Below are 19,706 nucleotides of genomic sequence, written 5' to 3' on the forward strand. Positions count from 1 at the left end.
GGATGGCCCTCGTTTTCGCGGATATATTGTTAGACCACCGAACGAACGAAACGAGCGAACTTAGTGGTGGCAGAATATATTCCTCCTGCCAAGACATGCGTTCCAGAGGAGATGAAGTTAGTAGAACGTCTGACTTTGGGTTAGCTAAAGGCGCATCCATGTGTTACATTTGTCACACGTTGCCCAGAAGAGCCACGGTGAGGCTGCGTCACATACATTACAACCTTCCCAAACTCAATCAGTCACGAGTAAAAATCCGTGTTATCCTCCTTTCTTCACCACGGAATCAGCTTTTGTTAGGCTCTGGGCTGAGTGAAATTAGGAAATGCTATCTATCTGTACTGCTCTTGCGCTGGTGACGGACACGACAAAGATGACCCAATGTTGAAATCTTAGAAGTAAAAACTCGATAAGATGTAGCAGAAAAGAGAGTTGTGATGTCGTAGATGTGCTAGGCTCCTACCATGAGTTGTGATGCCAGTAGCATCAATACTCCATCAATTAAGCACAATCTTATGCATATATACATGTGTGTAATAGATGACGATGCAGCCATCTATACGAGGACTCAAACATCAGTGCTTTGCAATGTGGCCTACTAAGCAAGCATATAAAAACATACAAAACGCAACTTGCCAGACCATAATGCTGCACTGCAAACAATATACTCATGCAACTATATAACCAGTTCAAACCAATTAGATCATGCTACATATCTTGTCCACAATTTGAATTACTCATATCTGCTGCACTGCATCCAAACTGCAAACAAACTCGCTTTGCAGAAAAATGGTGAGATGAGAGCTAAGATGCTAAGGGTTTATTGCTTCTACACAAGAAATATAGCAATAGGTATACAAAAAGAACTCCCCGCAGTCTAATCATCCACGGGCAATGAAATCCATATATCATCTATGAAGCATACTATATCCTAGCGCCAACTCTTCATCCTGCGCAACACAGGATTCTAGCTCATCCACATTGACAATCATTTCCGATTTCCTCACCTCCATGCCTGGCCTTCCTAGAGAAGGCCCGCTGAAAATATAACAGCATGGCAGAATAAATCAAACCTCAGTTGGCTGCAGCGCTTTTATTGTTCTCCTATGCCACATGTCGGTCTCCGGTTCAAAAGTGAGCTCCCAGGTCGGCCAGTAGTGAAGGTCCTGTTTCAGAGTCAGCACGCGAGGTTTTCCATTCAGATGGACCGTTTTCACCCTAACGAACTCACGGTCTTCCAACCCCTGAAAGAAATATTAATTCAGACATATTAATTCAAAAGAAATGACATGTGAACCAAGTGCACCAACATTACAAAATGGAGACTCGGATATACCAAAGGTATCAACAATGCATACCTTCACTACTTCTATAAAGGACTCCAGATCTGGAGTTGGTTGCCCATTAACTTCAACTATCCACTGGAGAGCATAGAGACCATATCTATGCACGGGACTTCCATGACACCATCTGCAAAAAAAAAACTTTGCTGCTCAATCCTAATTCCCAATTGGCATCTAGAATGTGCACAACTTACACATAAGATCTATATAGTCATATAAAGTGTATATTCTGGATACCCTGCCCTGCCAATCTACGAGGAATATAGACGATACAGACCAAATGAGGACTTGAACTACAGCTAGGATTTAGACAGTGCAAGAGCAACAATATCTGGTTGTTAGTACCTTTACAAGAAAATGCAGATAGATTTCAATTACAGTATGAGATTTGGCAAGACATGGTGACATTGGGAGAAATCATGATCCATTATCTTAGTGCAATAAATAGATGAACTTGCTAAGCATGCTACAAAAGGAAAATGGAATACATCGATCGATATTCTATCTTTTCTTTCCAGGATAGCTGTTGCTTTGCATATTTTCCTAACAGAATTACTCTTATAATATTGCTGCGTCAAGTTCAAAATGATATCTCAAGTCAGATACAGCAAGTGACCAGACTGACTTGTAAACTATGCAGTATATCATAAGAGCTGGAAAAAAAAAGCATTTTCTTGAGTGAATCATTGCAAACACATAAATCTGATCACTGTACACCTCTCGTAGCTAGAAGCTTATAGTTCCAGTTAAATATAAAAGTCAAAAGTCCTAAGTCATGAGTTGATTAAAACATTTTCACATAAAAGTTTGTAAAAGAACATGCCCCTCACCTAGCAACATAAACTCCATGTCCTTCCTCTGGCAAAAAACCAAGCGCACGCACTGCCGAATGAGGATCCTGAATTATGGATCCACACCAATTCACCATCCGTGTGGAACCATTACCATCTCTTACATCAGTTCCAACTATAATGTCAATTTCTTTTCCCTGCTCAAATGTTTAACCAATTGCAATAATGGTACACCTTTTAGATTCACATTGTAAGTAATTGTAAAAATAAGGTCTATTTTTATTATTGTCCTAACCTGACGGAATATTGTCATGTTAAGCACTCCATCAGAATCGATGGATTGATCCAACTTTTGGCAAGCATTCTCGATATCAAGGAAGCATGTTATTGGCTCCTTGTTGATAGCAAGAATCATATCTCCCTGTTCCAGAAGATTTTCTGCTTTTGAGCCAGCCAAACAACCTTTGACCCGCAAGACCTGTCTTCGCACAGGGTCCTTCTTGGCGAGAGCCTGCATAGGTAATCACATTGATATAAGCACTACAACCTTCAGGCCCGGAAGCCTCAGAAACCATATAACCACATTTGCCAGGACAGTCAGAACAATTTTTGGACAAGATTAAGATAAACAGTAAGCTTATACCTGCACCCAGCTATCACTCAATCCATAACTTCTTGCCTTGGAGAGCAAAGTTGGATAAAGTTCCACCTCCAGAAGTCTCACAAATGGCATTGGCCTCCTAATTCCATTGACAAGACGAAATGGTCCAGGAGTACCCGAGATTATCTTCTCAAGGACTTTACTTATTGCATATATTGGTATACCTCTAACAAACTGATGGTCCTCTGAAGTGCTAGAACCATATTTGAGCTGGAGAAAACAATTGAGGAAGTGAATTACACCAGGGTCAATGAGTAGGGATAGTATACATGGAGTCAATTTGACCAATAATATATCAGACATGTTTCATAATGAAACCCTTTTCAAGTACAAACTCAATGGTATAATTTTTGTAGCAGACAGCACATGTTTTTTTGGTCAAAGTAGAACCTCGAAATAGGAACGGTTGAGTATTAGAAGTAGAGGTTATGGCTCTTGTTAGGAAAAAGGCTCAACATAATTCGTCTGATTTACTTAATAATACATTTAGTTTAGGATCTTTACTTAGTGAACATATATTTTTATTTTATTGCCGATTTACTTGATGTTGGAGATATCAAGCGGCTAACCTTGCGCGTAAGCCGCCTTTTTGTACTTTTCTTTTTTCTTTTCAATAAATGCTCCTGGGAACATGGGAGCATCAATACTTAAAGAAACAGACTAAGGTGAACAACTCCCAACACCAACTAACCTGGGTGGAAAAGCTTGCCCATAATGCTTGAACTCTTCCTTGCTCATCCGTCAATATACCCGAAAATGAGCTACCAAAATCTATAATAAATATTTTAGTATAAATCCAACAAAATGAGACATAAAATCAAAGGTTAATTGAAATGCTGCATAGAAAGTACCAGTATCCAGTTCAATGACCTCCATATTTATTGCACGATATCGCGGGCAGTCAGCTGAGCCAATATTAACAGCTGTGCAAGGATTTGTTACGGTTGATTTCCTCGATGTAGCCTGTAAGCTTCTACTTAGCCCAACTAGGTAAACAGAATCTCCACGGCGCAAGGCGGGTTCTACATATATCCAAATGACAAAAAGCAAACCAACACAAAAGGTTCTTAAGTCACTAACCAAATTGTCTAACAATTATGCAATTTAGTTTCTTTCATTGACCCAGTAATTTAGTTTTAGAGAATACATGGAAGCAACTCTAAAATAAAACTAACCAGGAAGAAGCTTAGCAGCCCGAATAACAGATGCTCCAGCTCCCAGTGCAGATGGATCATAGGCAACCAACGCAAAATTGTGAACAGGGTGCAGAAAAACAACCTGAAAACCAAAATTTGGAAGCCGCTATTTAATCGAAATTCAGTATGCCATACATTTACGATCAAACAAAAGGGGTAGTGAGTTCATACCTCTGCAGGTATTTCAATGGGATATGCAGCAAAAGAAAGCATTATATCTGAGATAGATACAGCAACTGTATTCCTATCAACAGCAACCAGACCTAGAGAGTCAGAATGATGTATTATCACACCGGTTCCAAAGAAATGTTGGGAGTGCACTCCATCCAGCATGCATATTGGTGGCACATGCACCTACAAAGAGATACAGTTAAGTAAGATCTTCAATAATAACTGAATAGCTGAAACCAATAACTGCAGGCTATTAGTAGGTATAATGAACATAAAAAATATTTCATTCACCAGTCAAAAAGTAAAGGACAAAACCAAAAGCTGAGCAAGTAAACGAGTCATAGTAAAAAAATAGACACAGTAGTCAGCACTAAGAAAACAAAAACAGGAATTACATTATTTTAAGTAATACAATGTTGTCAATACATGTATAGGTGTCACTGGTCACTATCAATATATTCAGGCTATTTGCTGAATTTCTAAAGAAAATGATGTCACCTGTTCTGAATATTGACAACACAGAAAGTAGGGATGGGTATTGGTTTTATGAAGGCGTGAATCCGTAAGTGAACCTTCAGAGATGATATATAAACTACCAATCTAAACCTCAGTTTTCTCAAGAAAATTATCATCATCACAGCTTCAAATAAAGTAAGACAAGGAAATAATCATAATCTGGATAAGACCAAGATGCAAAGGCGGACCCAGAATTATTTTGAAGCCTGGGCACACAACAAACTGCAGTCAGATTCTAAGAAAAAAGCAAGAAAAGAGGCCATATTTTCCCAAGGAAACCAGCACCTAAGCCCGGGCAAGTGCCCAGGCAAGAGGGATGCTGGGTCCGCCCATGCCAAGATGTCCATACTTCTGGGCAACAAAAAAGAATACAAGAATCTGCAATAAACAAAAGAGGACTGCTAATTCCAGATTCATTTGAGCCCACAAACAGTCAAAACATGACCAAGTTTATTACTGTGAACTGAAACACTAGTCCCTTATTTAATGACACCGTAGCCCTTTATATTCTTACAGGAGGAAATCGTGTAAGTATAATACTCCCTCCATTCTAGCTTCTCAACTTTGTCTAGATAAGGAGGTACATAGACATGTTTTAGCTATAGGTACATCCGAATCTAGAAAAAGTTGAGAATCTCTTTTTGGAACGGAGGGAGTACTTAAAATTAATGCTACAACCAGAACCTGAAACGTTGAACTGATGCAAACCAAGAATATATGGAGGTCCCTTCTAAGGTTATAGATTTCAGCATATTACTCACCTCAAACATTACAAGAGCAGGTTCAATCACTTGTTCTGCCAATGACGCGTTACTTGATATAGTTTGAGCAAGGTCAGAGCTTTCCACACTGGAAGGATGTCTCAAAGCACCACCTTTTATGTCATCTAAATCTCCAAAAGGTGAGATAGTTCCCTCAGAAGCTATCTCCTCGTCTACCCGGCGCCTTTTTTTCTCAACAAGGGAATCTTCACCAGAGTGGCATCCATCTACAGCAACCTCCTCATCCGTTTGCATTTTGATGCATCCATCTGCTGTATTCTCAGACTCATGCTGGCATTTGAGATCCATAGGGCTGGATTCCGTCAAAGGTGAAACAGAATTTGAGTTTGCTTCCATATGGCCAGCATGATGAGCTGAAACTACAAAGGGGGATTCGAGTGGTATAGCTAATTTTGCATTCCACAGACCAGTTGCATCATTTCGAGTATATAACTGAGGAGGCGCATACCATCCGTGCTGATCAACTGTCACCAATACAGACTGAACACAGAAATAATGGTTAAGTTATATCTTAAGAAAACTCAATATTTGGTTTGGAAGAAATACAAAAATAAAGCTGTCCAGTTTTTTCTACCTTGTTCCGATAACGGTCAGTATATTTTACATATTCGAGAGGCACTCGTGCTCCCCTAGACAACTTCGAAATGACTGCAATAAGGTCATCTAAACTTTCAATATCCTCTCCTGCGAACTTTTTGATAATTGAATGGCGTGGAACCGATGCCCGAGAGAGCATATACCTGCATTGCATGGTGTTGAATAAGTCAAGGAAAAAGATGGTTGCTTTCATATTGATCATATAAACAGTTAAGAAACACATGGTGAAAATTACTGAGGCAAGTCCCCTGCATAAAACTTGAAAACAAAACTATTGGACCAGTATAATCTTCAAGGTAAACATTTGCGGAGCCTAGAGGAACAAACGAACACTTTTTTGGAGTTAAAAACAGTTCAGAATATTCTCTGTACATTTAATTGACAATAGGACACCTGAATGGAATTCAAATGCAAGGCAATACAACTAGCCTATTCCAAACAGATTTGCTACATGAGAAGATTGATAACGGCCTGCCTTGAGTCACCACTATCATCGATGTCCTTTTAGGAAATGTAACATAAACCACTACGGTTAGTTGTCTTACCCTGCCTCAGCAACATATACAAGACCACATTTGAACCGGAAGTTTCTAGCCTGAAAGCCAATATAAACAAGATTAATATCATGATAAACATTAATAAGGTAAAGGAATACACTTACGTTGTTGAACATAAGTTCAAATATGAGCAAACACGTGATGTTATCATCAGTCTAATTTCAATTACGTAGCACACGTGCCAGGTGTTGGGATTAGCATTTCTAGTACAAAAGTTAAACATGTGTCTGTTCAACGTTTGACTGAACTGGACTACTCCCTCCGTTCCAAAGTAATTAATGTTCTAGGTTTGTCCTAAGTCAAACTATCTTAAGTTTGACCAAGTTTGTTGAAAAAGAAATCAACATCTACCACACCAAGTTAGTTCAATTAGATTCGCCATACAATATACTTTCATATTATATAGATTTGATGTTGTAGAATATTGACACATTTTCTTATAAATTTGGTCGAAGTTAACGACGTTTAACTAGGGTAAACCTAGAATTTCAATTACTTTGGAACAGAGGGAGTAACTGTGATCTACGCATGTATTGGGCAGAAAGCTCCTTTCTACAGCCCAAAATGCAACCAGTTAAAAAAATTAGACAGATCAGCACGTAGAAAGACTGGATAACATTTGCACCTCTATAGGCCCAGGCGCCTAGCCAAGCAACACTCTAGCAAAGAACTCCAAACTCGCAACATTCACGGTGAAAGCCTGCTGCCGCACCACTCAGTCTCAGCTGCTGCCAACACAACCGCTCAGCCCCAACCACTGTCTCTCCTCCCGCTACTCTGGCCACTGTCACATCACCCGCCATGGAAGATGTATCAAATCTAGGGTGGGTTCTCTGAATCCTCTAGTGCCACATCAATGGACAACCTCCTCTTCCGGAACCATTCTGAGTACATGGGGTTTTTCACCCTGTTTAGCTGTGTTCAGACCAACGCCATGCTTAGCCTTGAGAACGCAACTTCTGTTTGGTTGTTATATACGTTGTACATGCGATTTGTTGCTGTATATCACTGACTTTTTTAATGAACTGGGGCATTGTGTTACCAAGATTTGATGAGCTGATCCAAGCCTACTTGGTCCATGACACAGGCTTGGCGACCACAGCTTCAGTTCGGTTGTTCTTTAGGTTGGACATGTGGTTTGTTTATGAACCTAGAAGTTATGTCACTGACTTTTTTTTAATGAACTGGGGCATTGTGTTACCAAGAATTGGCAAGCTGATCCAAGCCTACTTGAGCCATGACACAGGCTTGGTGGCCAACTCAGGAGCTCGAGCTGAAACTACCTTGCCTCACTCGAGCTCAGCATGTTGAGTTGTTGGCAGCCCTAGAATAAAAATTTCCCCTATTCCCTTAAAAAAACTTATTCGCATTAAAATGTTCTTAGATGCAGCATACTGCAAAAAAACAATCAATTACTCCTTGAAAGAGCAGAGAGAACATCAGATCGGAAAGATACAAGGGTAACTCACCTGCTGATACGAAAGTGGATGGATGACAGCACCACTGACTTCCAAGAAATGATTTGGAGTTATAGAGTGCAAATCCTCAACCTGAAGAGTTAAAATGGCATAATGTGGCACGCTGATTTTACTTTCGGACGGTAAACACAGAGGGGCTCTTCCGTGCGATAGGAGTGCAAGGGTAATTCATATTCACTGTTCTCTGTTTACAAGATTAAATAACATGTGTCGAATTACAAAGTACCTCCAGCTTTAGTGTTAAAGGCGTTCCACCTCTTTCGATCTGCAAATCTATCTCCCTGCCGACGCTGTCATCAAGTAAAGTCTCCATTGTGAGAAACTGTGTTACAACCTGCAAGTAGATTAGCAAAATGCTCAGTGAGAACATGCTAGAGTAAGAAATCTATCAGGTTTGAGGAATCAAACTAACAAAAGTGTGTATATGAAGCAATAAGCAATTGAGGTTTATAGGCAAAGGTTTTTCCAGACTTCCAAGTACCACAAAAGTAATTTTCAGAGAACCAACAAAACAAAAATAATGATGGCATGTTGGAAATATACTACTGTATTAGAAAAAGCATAGGGCATGCAGAAAATATACCATAGAAAATTCGTATCTTCAGAAAAAAACCTGGTTGGTTCACATGGGGAAATACATAGGCTGAAAAGATATACTAAATATACATTAAACTATTAAATATTTATAGCTTTCAGAAGCAGAGTATTGGCATATGATAACTAGGAAACTATTATGCATAAAAAAGGAGCAAACATGAGCAATGTTCTGAGGTATTCAAAGCTGATATTTCCAACATCAAACTTATATCAGGTGCATGAAATTACAAATTTGCAGAGCCATCACTAAATATCAGCAGATAGTCAGAGACCGTATTAATTGTAATAGTGGTAATGATAAGCTGCAGTAGTACAATCAACGATATCACATGATATCAGAACAGGGAAAAGGGAAAGGAGAAATATCACTTTTTTTACTATAGGGAAATGGGAAATAATTTAAAATATTTTAGACACAAAGATACGTCCTCAATTTTCCTTTCCTGGATCAACATATTACCACCAATCCACAATGTGACAAATATTATCTTCAGTTTTTAGTACTAGGTATGTGACCAATGTTTTGCTAATTTGAGTTATCAGGCTATAGAATGGAATATCAAATGCAGTAACCGATCATAAAGCAATACCTCCCCATTCATGCGCACTAGCACATCACCAGGTTCCAAATGTTTATGTGCAGGTCCTTCCGGCACCTGCAAGGACAGAGCTCTCCAGTTTCAGCAAGACATAGGATGCATGAATCAAGAAGCAGCCAGCTAATTAAGAACATAGAATGCATGTTTAGAGGTTAGAAGTAGTAAGCATAAATTACCACAGAATCAACAACCAGCATTCCAGTCTCGCCTGCTGGAGAAACAAGTCGTACCATCTGCACAAATAAAAATTACAGGCTTAGATACTTAATCAGTAGTCACAGAGCATGGAGGTTAACATTTAAAATGTATTCCTGTGGTGCTGGAAAGGAAAGTGTACATATTTTTCATATAAACAACTGTTAGAGATTAGAAGTACAACAGCTAATTATCACATTAGCAGTAACCAGTCATAATTAGTACCGAGTACAGATAATTGATAAACTTACATTCTACAATATGCAAAATCTCTTCTTTACTACTTTTCGAGAAAACGCGAAGGACCTTTGTGTTTCATTGCATTGAAAAGATAGAAGTTTTACAATCCTCCTAGGAGGCGATTACAAGTGATTTTAAAGGCTACACACACATTGGGATCCATAGGCCATGGGCATGCGCATGCGGCTAATAGCCCAGGCCGAAGCCTTTTTCCAATTCTTTTGGTGATTCACAAGACAAAGGAAGAGTGATAGATTCCAATTTTTGTTCATGCAGGTTTGCCTAATAGGCTAATAGCTCTTTGTTTCAAGTTTTTAACAAGATGAAAATTGGGGAAGGAATGGTATGTGAAATCCCCCTGTTCCCCCAACCGAGCCAAAATCAACCGAGTTAAAATCAAAATCGCGGAGTCATTTCATAATCCCAGTTGTCAAAAATGAAAATCTAATCCATCTGAGATAGCTCCTGTCAAATCGTTCATATCAAGACGAGAGAAACGGAACAACTCTTCTAGGTTTTGCTGGAGCTCTCGTCTAAGCGGATGCGCGCCACCACAGCGCGTTATCTTGCTGCATCAACACATGCATACCAGCTATCCGTCGCCATCAGTCATGGTGACAAACTCAGGTTGTCCAGTGTGCCATAAGAGGAAGGATTTTCTGCACTAAGGCATGATTCCCACTGCCGACCATGCAATGAGGATTAATCCTCTCTAGCGTGGAGAGCATGTATGTGAAGATCGACGTGTGATGTATAAGTGTGACTCTGTGTTCTAAATTTCAACTGATTACATAAACTGTACATGTTTCTCTTTACATGATTGAACTGATCTGAGTGGAAGACACACGACATGAAGAAGGAAAACCAGATTCAGATGGGAAAAAGAACAAGACGGGAAGGAAGGAAACAATAAGTATGTACAGTTGTTGCTAAGAGGGAGAAGCAAGAGTAAGGTATCAATGATTCTCAATCAATGTCCGAGTATTCTATTGTTTTTTTTTCATAGCAATGCACAGGTATTCAGCTAGTTCTGATCATGTCCCATTGCAAAGCGAGGGGCACGGGAGTACTCCCTCCATTCCGATTAAATGGACACGAGTGGGTGTCTGTTGAAGGCTAGCATCCTTGAAAAACGCAGTTCCCATCATAGCAGACGGATTCCGGAAACGGATTCGGAAACGCCCCGCGATTCGGTCAAAATCGCAGCGGATTCACGTTTCATCTGCTTGGGATCGTCCCAGGTTCGATGACTTGGAGAAAAACGGTGTGACAGAAGTTCCCTTCCCCAAATCGTATTAACTCCCGAGCCAGAGTACCGAGCCGTTGTATATTTTCCTCTCCCATTCGACTCCTCATTTCCCTCCCCCATCTTCAATTCTTCATCAATGGAGGCAGCAGGAATCCCAGGTTTCCTTCGATTTTTTCTCCCATCCTCTATAAGTACTCCCATCGCATGGATTTTTTGGAGCACAGCCACAGAGAAGTCGAAGGAAAAGCTACAGCGTGCTAGGTAAGAATCTGATAGAAAGATCTCAATGGGAATTGGGATTTCGGGTCTGTTTTCTTCCATGGATTTGATGATTTGATCTTAATCTTTCAAACTTCCTCTCCTCTCTTTTGTACAGGCTGCTGAAAGTTGAAAATTCAGATCTGGCCCTGGCGCCCTGCTTGTTGCATTCATCTTTGGCGGTTCGGCCCGAGTTATCTGCTTATATTGTTGGTCCAGTCCATAGATGAATGGTTCACGTTTGCATAACGGACTAGTATTATCAACTCGAGTTACCTATCTGAGTCATATATAAGCTGTAAACTCTATCTGAATATCGTTTCTAGGTTAGTTGTATCAGCTAGGACAGGTTCACGTTTCCCGTACCACATTACCGTAGTACCGAAACGACTCGGTCCGTGTCCCCAGCGTATAAGATTCGATCTAGAGATGTGTACCCCTACTGTTTCCTATTTTTTCCATCCTCCAATTCCCATCCCCAGTACCCTCCATACCGAAAACATGGCAGCTATGGTTCCAATAGCGTCGATTAAATAGGAACCGAGGTAGTACTTCCTAGTCAATTAGAAAACCACGAACAAGATAAGAACGTACCTGCTCTGTTTCGTTCCCGAGTCCAAGACGCCGAGTTTCTTCAAATCCTTTGTGTTGAAAGGTCACCTTCAAAAGGACGGAAATTTGAATAGGGATAATATGAGGTCCAGACTCTAGGTCAGAGTAAATTACCAATCGCATTGATCAATGATAAAAAAAAGTATAGCTAATGACATAAAACTAATACCATGCACTTATCTAGACGCTATTTTCTTGGACAAAATGTTGCAGATTGTAAAGGTTTAAAGCAGTATTTAAAATAGTAAGGCACCACACCATAGTACCAATACCACGGTCAACGAGTACCAGAAGCTACACGCTGGCTCATGCAGTGCTTTGCACAGTTGCAGGCTTGCAGCATCCCTAACCAGTACATACACTATAGCATGCAGTGCAAATACATTACGGATTTACTGCTTGTTTACTTCTAGTGTATTTATGGGAATCAGGAGGGGATTATCCCGAATCCCAGAAAATCTCCAATAGTCCATTTACTTGTTCAGTTTTGAAAGGGTTAACTCCCAGACTTCCCCAACAAATCCCCACATTTTTGCCTAGATTTAGAACTCTCCATCATACTAGTGTATTTTGGGAAGAGTATTTGAGGGGATAGGAGGGGATTGGGTGAACACCAAATCCCCTCCAATCCCCAAACCTCTTGGAGGTGAAAATACGGGAGAAGTAAACAAGGCCTACAGTATCTCATTATGTCCATCTGTTGCATACTATAGAAACCTAAAGGTTTTAAGCCACACATTGCCAGACTTTTATGGTAAAGCGTAGTGTCATGATTGTGGCGAGCAAATCATCCACACCAGTGTGGGAAGTTCTGTAAAATAAATGTGCCCCGACACGTCACGTGGTACGTGAGGCTAAGAAATTATAAGCACGCTACAAATGTGGCAGCAAACAAAACAGTGGGCCAGAATGGTCAAGCCTTCCTAAGTTGCTATGGCCTCTAAACCAACATGCCCTTTGAATCCTTACCCCACAACACTTGATAAAAGCAAAATAAGTTGCCATAATACAACGCGAGCATTTTTTTACTTTGAAATTGGTGGTCAACTGTATTATTCATAACCCGGTAATGTTATACCCTCCATCAACAGTACTATGCTTCTGCCACACTTTAAAATATTCCGTTCCAAGTGTCGAATAACAACAGAAAGCATTGTCAGCTAATTTATATACTAAATACGAACATGAAACATGACAGGCAAGATACAACAGTATTGCAGAAGCTGGCACTTATTGCATACTCAACAAGACAAATTTGAATAGGAAGATTTAAAAAGACACAAAAACTTAGAAAGCACGGCTTCATTTCCATGTTCCATGTTCCATGTACATATTATTCAGAGCTAATTGACACCACACTAGCAAGCATACTATTTTTTGTACATCTATTCTGCACTCATGTTCGCCAACATATACTTCAAATAAACTGTTGAAGTTCTTCAAGGTTAAATACATGCAGATTTAACAGAGTCCAATTTTTACTTTTTCACCATTAAGTACTCTCTCCGTGCCAAAATGTAAGGCATGCTTTTTCGCACGTTCTTTGATGCATGACTTTGACCACTAATATATACCAAATTATATGGTTTTATAATGTACAAATGGTACCATTGCATTCATGTTGCAAATCTCTTTCATTTCATATATATAGTTATAGAGATTTTATGGACATATTATAAGTACAAATCATAGCGAAGTTGCAAGTTGTTGACCAAGGAATTTAAGGGTGCCATACATTTTGGGACAGAGGGAGTAGCTCTTCACTTAAAATAGAACATCGTCTAATTAAACCATGGTATCATCAGATAACATGCGTACCTGAAGAGTACCACGAGGAATATAAACAGATTCTGACTTGATACCGAATGCATCCCAACAATCACGTATTAAATTGAGTGCCCTGACAACCTGGAAAGAGTTCACAAAATTAATGTTAACAAAAATAAGAGTACAAAGAACAAACAATCAATCTTAAAGAGCAACACTATTCATGTTTCTATGTAATTAGACAATGTCAAACTCATATATGTTTTTTCTGCATGTGTTCTTTTCAGTGAAGTGAAGTGCATAGGTCACATGGCACACCATACAATAAGAGATTATCAAGAAGAATACCACATTCTTAAGCTTTTGCCTGAAATAAAATTTTCCGCGAGCCAGCTAACCTAGTGTGGATGTTAGTCCAATTACATGAGTAACTTTTCAATGCCTAATATTCTTTCAACTAGCAGTATACTTCTCTTATGATTAATACGACCTCTGTTCCAAAATAAGTGTCGTAGTTTTGTCTAGATTCGGGTGTATCTAGACGCATTTTAGTTGTAGATACATCTGCATCTAGATAAAGTTGTGACACTTATTTTGGAACGGAGGGAGTATGTTATTTGATACTTCAGGCGCGTCTCATATAGTATGATGAAGTACCAATGTACTAATGTTACGTACACGATCTAATGGAAGGAAAAAGGCAGAAGCACTGGAAGATTTGCTTCCAGCATTGAGGGCAACGGCTCTTCCTTGGCAATCAACAACTGGGGAACCACTTGAGCCACCTTTAGTACCAGATGCAGCCTACAGAAAGAAACAATTACATTATATGAGCACTGGCAACAAGACAATTCATGACTTATATGGCATCAAGTCAATAACATATCAAGCACATCATCGGCAGATCACTAAACATCATTTTAGATGCACAAACCCCAATAATTTAAGCGAACTATATACATAAGTGGCTGAAGAGAAGCACCTGCATATAGAATGTGTTGAAATCATTGTATCCATCCCTATCAAAGAATTAGCAAAATAAAGGTTAGAATATATAAGCAGCAATACAGTGTAATGAACTTACAATTACTACACAGTAGCTTGTGGTTCATAGCTGCTCCATTTGGATAGAGGAGCCTAAATAGAATATTACAAACCCATATCATAGAAAGGGACTCGGTCATGGAAAAAAGAAAGACAATACTTCTTGTAGTAAGGCGCTTCTCTATCAAGTCGAGCAAGCGTTCCCGCCAAAATTGAAACCTAAATCCAGTGGAGATGGATCAGAAGGTTTTACAGTATGCAACAAAATTTAAATAGCTTAACAGTCAATCAGTTACTATTCGCACATGTATCCTGGATAGGATGAACCTCTGTATCTAGAACTAAATATGTATATACTGCCTCCTTCCCAAAATATAAAGGCGCACTTGCCTTTCAGCAGTCTTCAATGCATATATGCCAATGTATATGGATCGAACACAAAAAAATTGTATGTTGTATTTGTCTTGAAAAATATTTTATGGCACATGCCTTCATTTAATTTTGTAGGCATATTAAGTTAAAATCGTAATCAAAGTCATGCATTAAAAGCCGTGAAAAGTCAAGCACGCCTTATAGTTTTGGAAAGAGGGAGTATAAATCATAATATACCACTTTCTAATGTTACCGCACCAACCCCGGCATGTCACCTAGGACATATGCCAAAATCTCATTTGAGAACCGATTATGCTTAAATAGGATTCTATTTCGGTGCCAACATAATCGTCCTTTTCTAGCTTATTATCATGCCAGATGCTTTCATCCAGACCATTGTTTAGTGCATGTCTACTTTTTGTGTGTTAACATGTTTAATAGGTGCATTCCATTTCCGGATCAACGAATATTACAGCTACTTATTAGTGCATGGTCTTAGTATGGAGAGGGTGGAAATCAAAAGCCCGTGTGTGTTACTATTCATTTAACCAAAACCTAAATATTTCTGTCAGGTTATCCTTGAGTTAGCATCGCAGTTTACGGGGACACTAGAGTTCACAGCAGCAACCCGGCGAGAGAATGAAATAACCCAGTAGATAATTGCTGTAAGGTTATCCTTGTGTTAGCATTGCACTTTCAAGTGACACTAGAGTTCATATAGCAGCAACCCGGCGAGCTAGAGAATGAACTGGATTCTAGTGGAAACCTTTTCACCGCTGTCATTGCCGACAACCCGAATCTCTAGCCCCACAGACGCTGCTTCGGGGTCTAGAGGGATCTCATCATACTTAAGGAACTTTATGGCACCTGGATCATATCGAAAAAAACCAAAATCATGTACCTGTTTTCAGAAAAAAAGGGGGGAAGCTTGGATTAACAAACACGCCATGGGCATTATTAATTATACGGCAGGGGAAAAATAAAAGCGGAACTGAGTGCAATCGAGTGGAGCGAACACTAACAGGATCTCTGTACAGGGGGTACACTGGGATCTCCTCCCTGTTCACGAACATGGCCTCCGCGACCACGGGCCCTGCGCGAGCAGCAGACGACAGTCATTCATCCGCAGAGCACATGAGGAGGAGGGGGAGGAGGTGTGTTGGTTACCGGGCTTGACGACGTGGCGGTTGGTGAGGATGATGCCGCGGGCCTTGTCGACGACGAAGCCGGTGGCGTAGCTGGCGCCGGCGACCTCGGTGTCGAAGGCGCGCGGCGCGGTGGTGCGGAGGACGGCGACGGCGGGCACGACGCGGGAGAGCGCGCGGCGCCAGTCCTCGGCGGTGACGCTGGACTCGATCTCCATCGCCAGCTCCCCGGCCACCTCCTCCTTCGCGGGGCTCTCCATGGCCTGCGGCGGGCGATCTGGCTTCCCCTCCTCCGCTGCCGCTGCCGCCGCTAGGGTTTAGGCCGAGCTCCCCCGACGCCCGAGGGAGGAGCGCGTCGTTCCGGAGCTCGTCGGAGGGAGGAGGATTTTTGTGGCGGGATGAATCACGCGGGCGACGTGAATGCGAGGGATGAGATCACCGGGATGGATGGAGGTGGGAGTGGAGCTGGTGAATGAGGAGGGATTTGGAGTGGTTTGCTTTGCTACTAATATCGTGTCGTCGGGCACGAGATTTTAGCAGTCAGAGGAGGGAGATCGACCACCTGAGGAGTCGTCACGCGACAGCTTAATAATCCAATCCAGCTAATCGTTAACGAAACTGAAAACCTTTTTCTGGCTGACTCATTGCCTCACTGGATCTGGACTAGGCCTTGTTTTGTTAGGCGGGTTGTTGGCCTAGGAGAAGTGAGCTGGACGATTAGGGCTGGATGGATGACTGGATCTTGTCTTTTATGGGCCTAATAGTATGCTCGTCCTAAGCATGGGCTTTATTACAGCAGAAAAGTTTTGCTCTACATCTCTATTTTTTTTTTATAATAAACCCTTGAAGGTGTATATACATCATCAGTTTTCTTTAGCAAAGGATGTCCCAATCCAAACCGAGAGGAAGTGAAACAGACTCTCGAGAAATATTTAGTGTGTTGATAAACTAACTATAGTGGGCCGGACTTGCTACACGCCAGTACGGTAGCTCGCTACCAGTATTAACTGCAGGCGTTGCTCAGGTATTCTGTAGGGGTAGGCTGAGGCATATGTATCGAGGTCGAGATTTGTTCATCCGTGTGATGGAAAGATACTCTGGGCCCACTTGGTGAGATTACATCTATGAAGCTGCGCAACGTATGACTAGGTCATGAAGATGAAATATCACAGGATGAGTTGAGTAGCCTTATCGGTAATGAGATTCAACTAGGTATGATGATATCGATGATCAGATCTCAGACAAGTGATGGTATCGAAGTAACAAAGGGAATAGGGCTCAATGACATGTATATTCATGAAATACACATGGGTCATTATGGGCATCTAGGTTACGTTGATGATCATTGATCAGAGAGGCGTCTCGATCATGTTTGTAGTGTTTCCAAACCATAGGGTAACACACTTAAGGGTTTGGTGATGCTTAGAGATGGTTTTGGTACCATTGGAAGCACCGGAGAATAGAGAAGACAGAATCAGAAGGGTTCCGGGGAAACCCGAAGGAAGTTCGGAGTGATTCGAAAGCTGTTCCGGATCACTAGGAATTAAATAATATGTATTATATATTAAAATGAATCAATATTAAATATATTTATTATTTATTAAAAAAAAGGTGTAGCTCACCCTAATGGGCCCGGAGGGGAGCCCATTAAGGGTTGGCTGCCCCCTGATACGTCCATTTTGCATCACTGTTTTATATCATAATTTACTGTTATTCATTGATATCTTTTCATATTTAGAGATGATACTTATGTTATTTCATCTATTTTGTATGTTTCATGATTATTGGAGAATCGCGCACCGGAGTCAGGATTCTGCTGGAAAAAGCACCGTCAGAATGCAATATTTCGGAAGATCAGCAATTGACGGGAATTATACTGAAAATCATTTTTTTCCAGAAGACGGAGGTAGCCAAAAGGAGGAGCCGAGGAGGGCCGCCATGGGCCCCCCCATAGGCCGGCGCGGGCCCAGGCCTGGCCGCGCCGCCTTATGGGGAGGGGGCCCACAGCCCCCTCTGGCCTCCTCTCCTTCGCGTACTTCTTCGTCCCGAAAACCTAAGCTCCAGAGGATAGTCGCGAAGAGTCACAGCCACCTCTACGGGGCGGAAAAACACCAGAGAGAAAAGAGCTCTCCGGCAGGCTGAAATCCGCCGGGGAAATTCCCTCCCGGAGGGGGAAATCGACGCCATCGTCATCGCCATCGAGCTGGACATCATCTCCATCATCATCACCATCATCACCATCATCTCCATCATCATCACCGCCATCTACACCGCTGCACCTCGTCACCGCTGTAACAATTAGGGTTGGATCTTGACTGTTTGATAGGGGAAACTCTCCCGGTATTGATTTCTAATTGTTATTGATGCTATTGAGTGAAACCATTGAACCAAGGTTTATGTTCAGATTGTTATTCATCATCATATCACCTCTGATCATGTTCCATATGATGTCTCGTGAGTAGTTCGTTTAGTTCTTGAGGACATGGGTGAAGTCTAAATGTTAGTAGTGAATTATGTTGGTTAGTATTCAATGTTATGATATTTAAGTTGTGGTGTTATTCTTCTAGTGGTGTCATGTGAAACGTCGACTACATGATACTTCACCATTTATGGGCCTAGGGGAATACATCTTGTATTGGTTTGCTAATTGCGGGGTTGCCGGAGTGACAGAAACCTAAACCCCCGTTGGTATATCGATGCAGGAGGGATAGCAGGATCTCAGAGTTTAAGGCTGTGGTTAGATTTATCTTAATTACTTTCTTGTATTTGTGGATGCTTGCAAGGGGTATGATCACAAGTATGTATTAGTCCTAGGAAGGGAGGTGCATTAGTATAGGTTCACCCACACAACACTTATCAACACAATGAAGATTAATTAGCTATATGAAGCGAAAGCACTAGACTAAATTCCCGTGTGTCCTCAAGAACGTTTGGTCATTATAAGTAAACAAACCGGCTTATCCTTTGTGCTAAAAAGGATTGGGCCACTCGCTGCAATTATTACTCTCGCATTTTACTTACTTGTACTTTATTCATCTCGCTATACTAAAACCCCCGAATACTTGTCCGTGAGCATTTACGAGTGAATCCTTCATCGAAACCGCTTGTCAACACCTTCTGCTCCTCGTTGGGTTCGACACTCTTATTTATCAAAAGTACTACGATACACCCCCTATACTTGTGGGTCATCAAGACTATTTTCTGGCGCCGTTGCCGGGGAGTGAAGCGCTATTGGTAAGTGGAATTGGTAAGGGAAACCTTTACTGTACGTGCTGATTTTATTTCTGCCTGATGCTATAATTCATTATGGAGGGGGTCTTCTCTTGAATTCCTATTTGGAAAATCTACTACTACTGCAAAGTTAGTAGATGAGGCGCCAGGTGAGAAAGAGGTTCCATACAAAATACCTATGAAAATTATTGAACGTGTTGTGGATAACTGATACGTCCAAAACGTATCTACTTTCCCGAACACTTTTGCTATTGTTTTGCCTCTAATTTGTGTATTTTGGATGCAACTAACACGGACTAACGATG

The 19,706-nt window shown here is 41.0% G+C and overlaps 1 protein-coding gene across 1 annotated transcript; it reads right to left on the reverse strand.

Moving 5' to 3' along the window:
- Nucleotides 1-649: 649 nt before the first annotated feature.
- Nucleotides 650-16,460, reverse strand: LOC124692985 (protease Do-like 7; the record flags this gene model as incomplete). Its single annotated transcript, XM_047226420.1, is given in 24 exon segments — nucleotides 650-1,244; nucleotides 1,359-1,470; nucleotides 2,174-2,331; nucleotides 2,430-2,645; nucleotides 2,778-3,005; nucleotides 3,487-3,566; nucleotides 3,647-3,817; nucleotides 3,971-4,073; nucleotides 4,163-4,345; nucleotides 5,440-5,940; nucleotides 6,035-6,200; nucleotides 6,603-6,652; nucleotides 8,084-8,164; nucleotides 8,319-8,426; nucleotides 9,280-9,345; nucleotides 9,465-9,521; nucleotides 11,825-11,890; nucleotides 13,661-13,750; nucleotides 14,288-14,413; nucleotides 14,592-14,628; nucleotides 14,814-14,872; nucleotides 15,792-15,926; nucleotides 16,048-16,118; nucleotides 16,193-16,460. Coding segments are annotated over 24 exon segments (3,279 nt in total). The 3' UTR covers nucleotides 650-1,067.
- Between the last annotated feature and the right edge of the window lie 3,246 nt (nucleotides 16,461-19,706).

The sequence above is a fragment of the Lolium rigidum genome, chromosome 2 (genome assembly GCF_022539505.1).
Source record: "Lolium rigidum isolate FL_2022 chromosome 2, APGP_CSIRO_Lrig_0.1, whole genome shotgun sequence".
NCBI lineage: Eukaryota > Viridiplantae > Streptophyta > Magnoliopsida > Poales > Poaceae > Lolium > Lolium rigidum.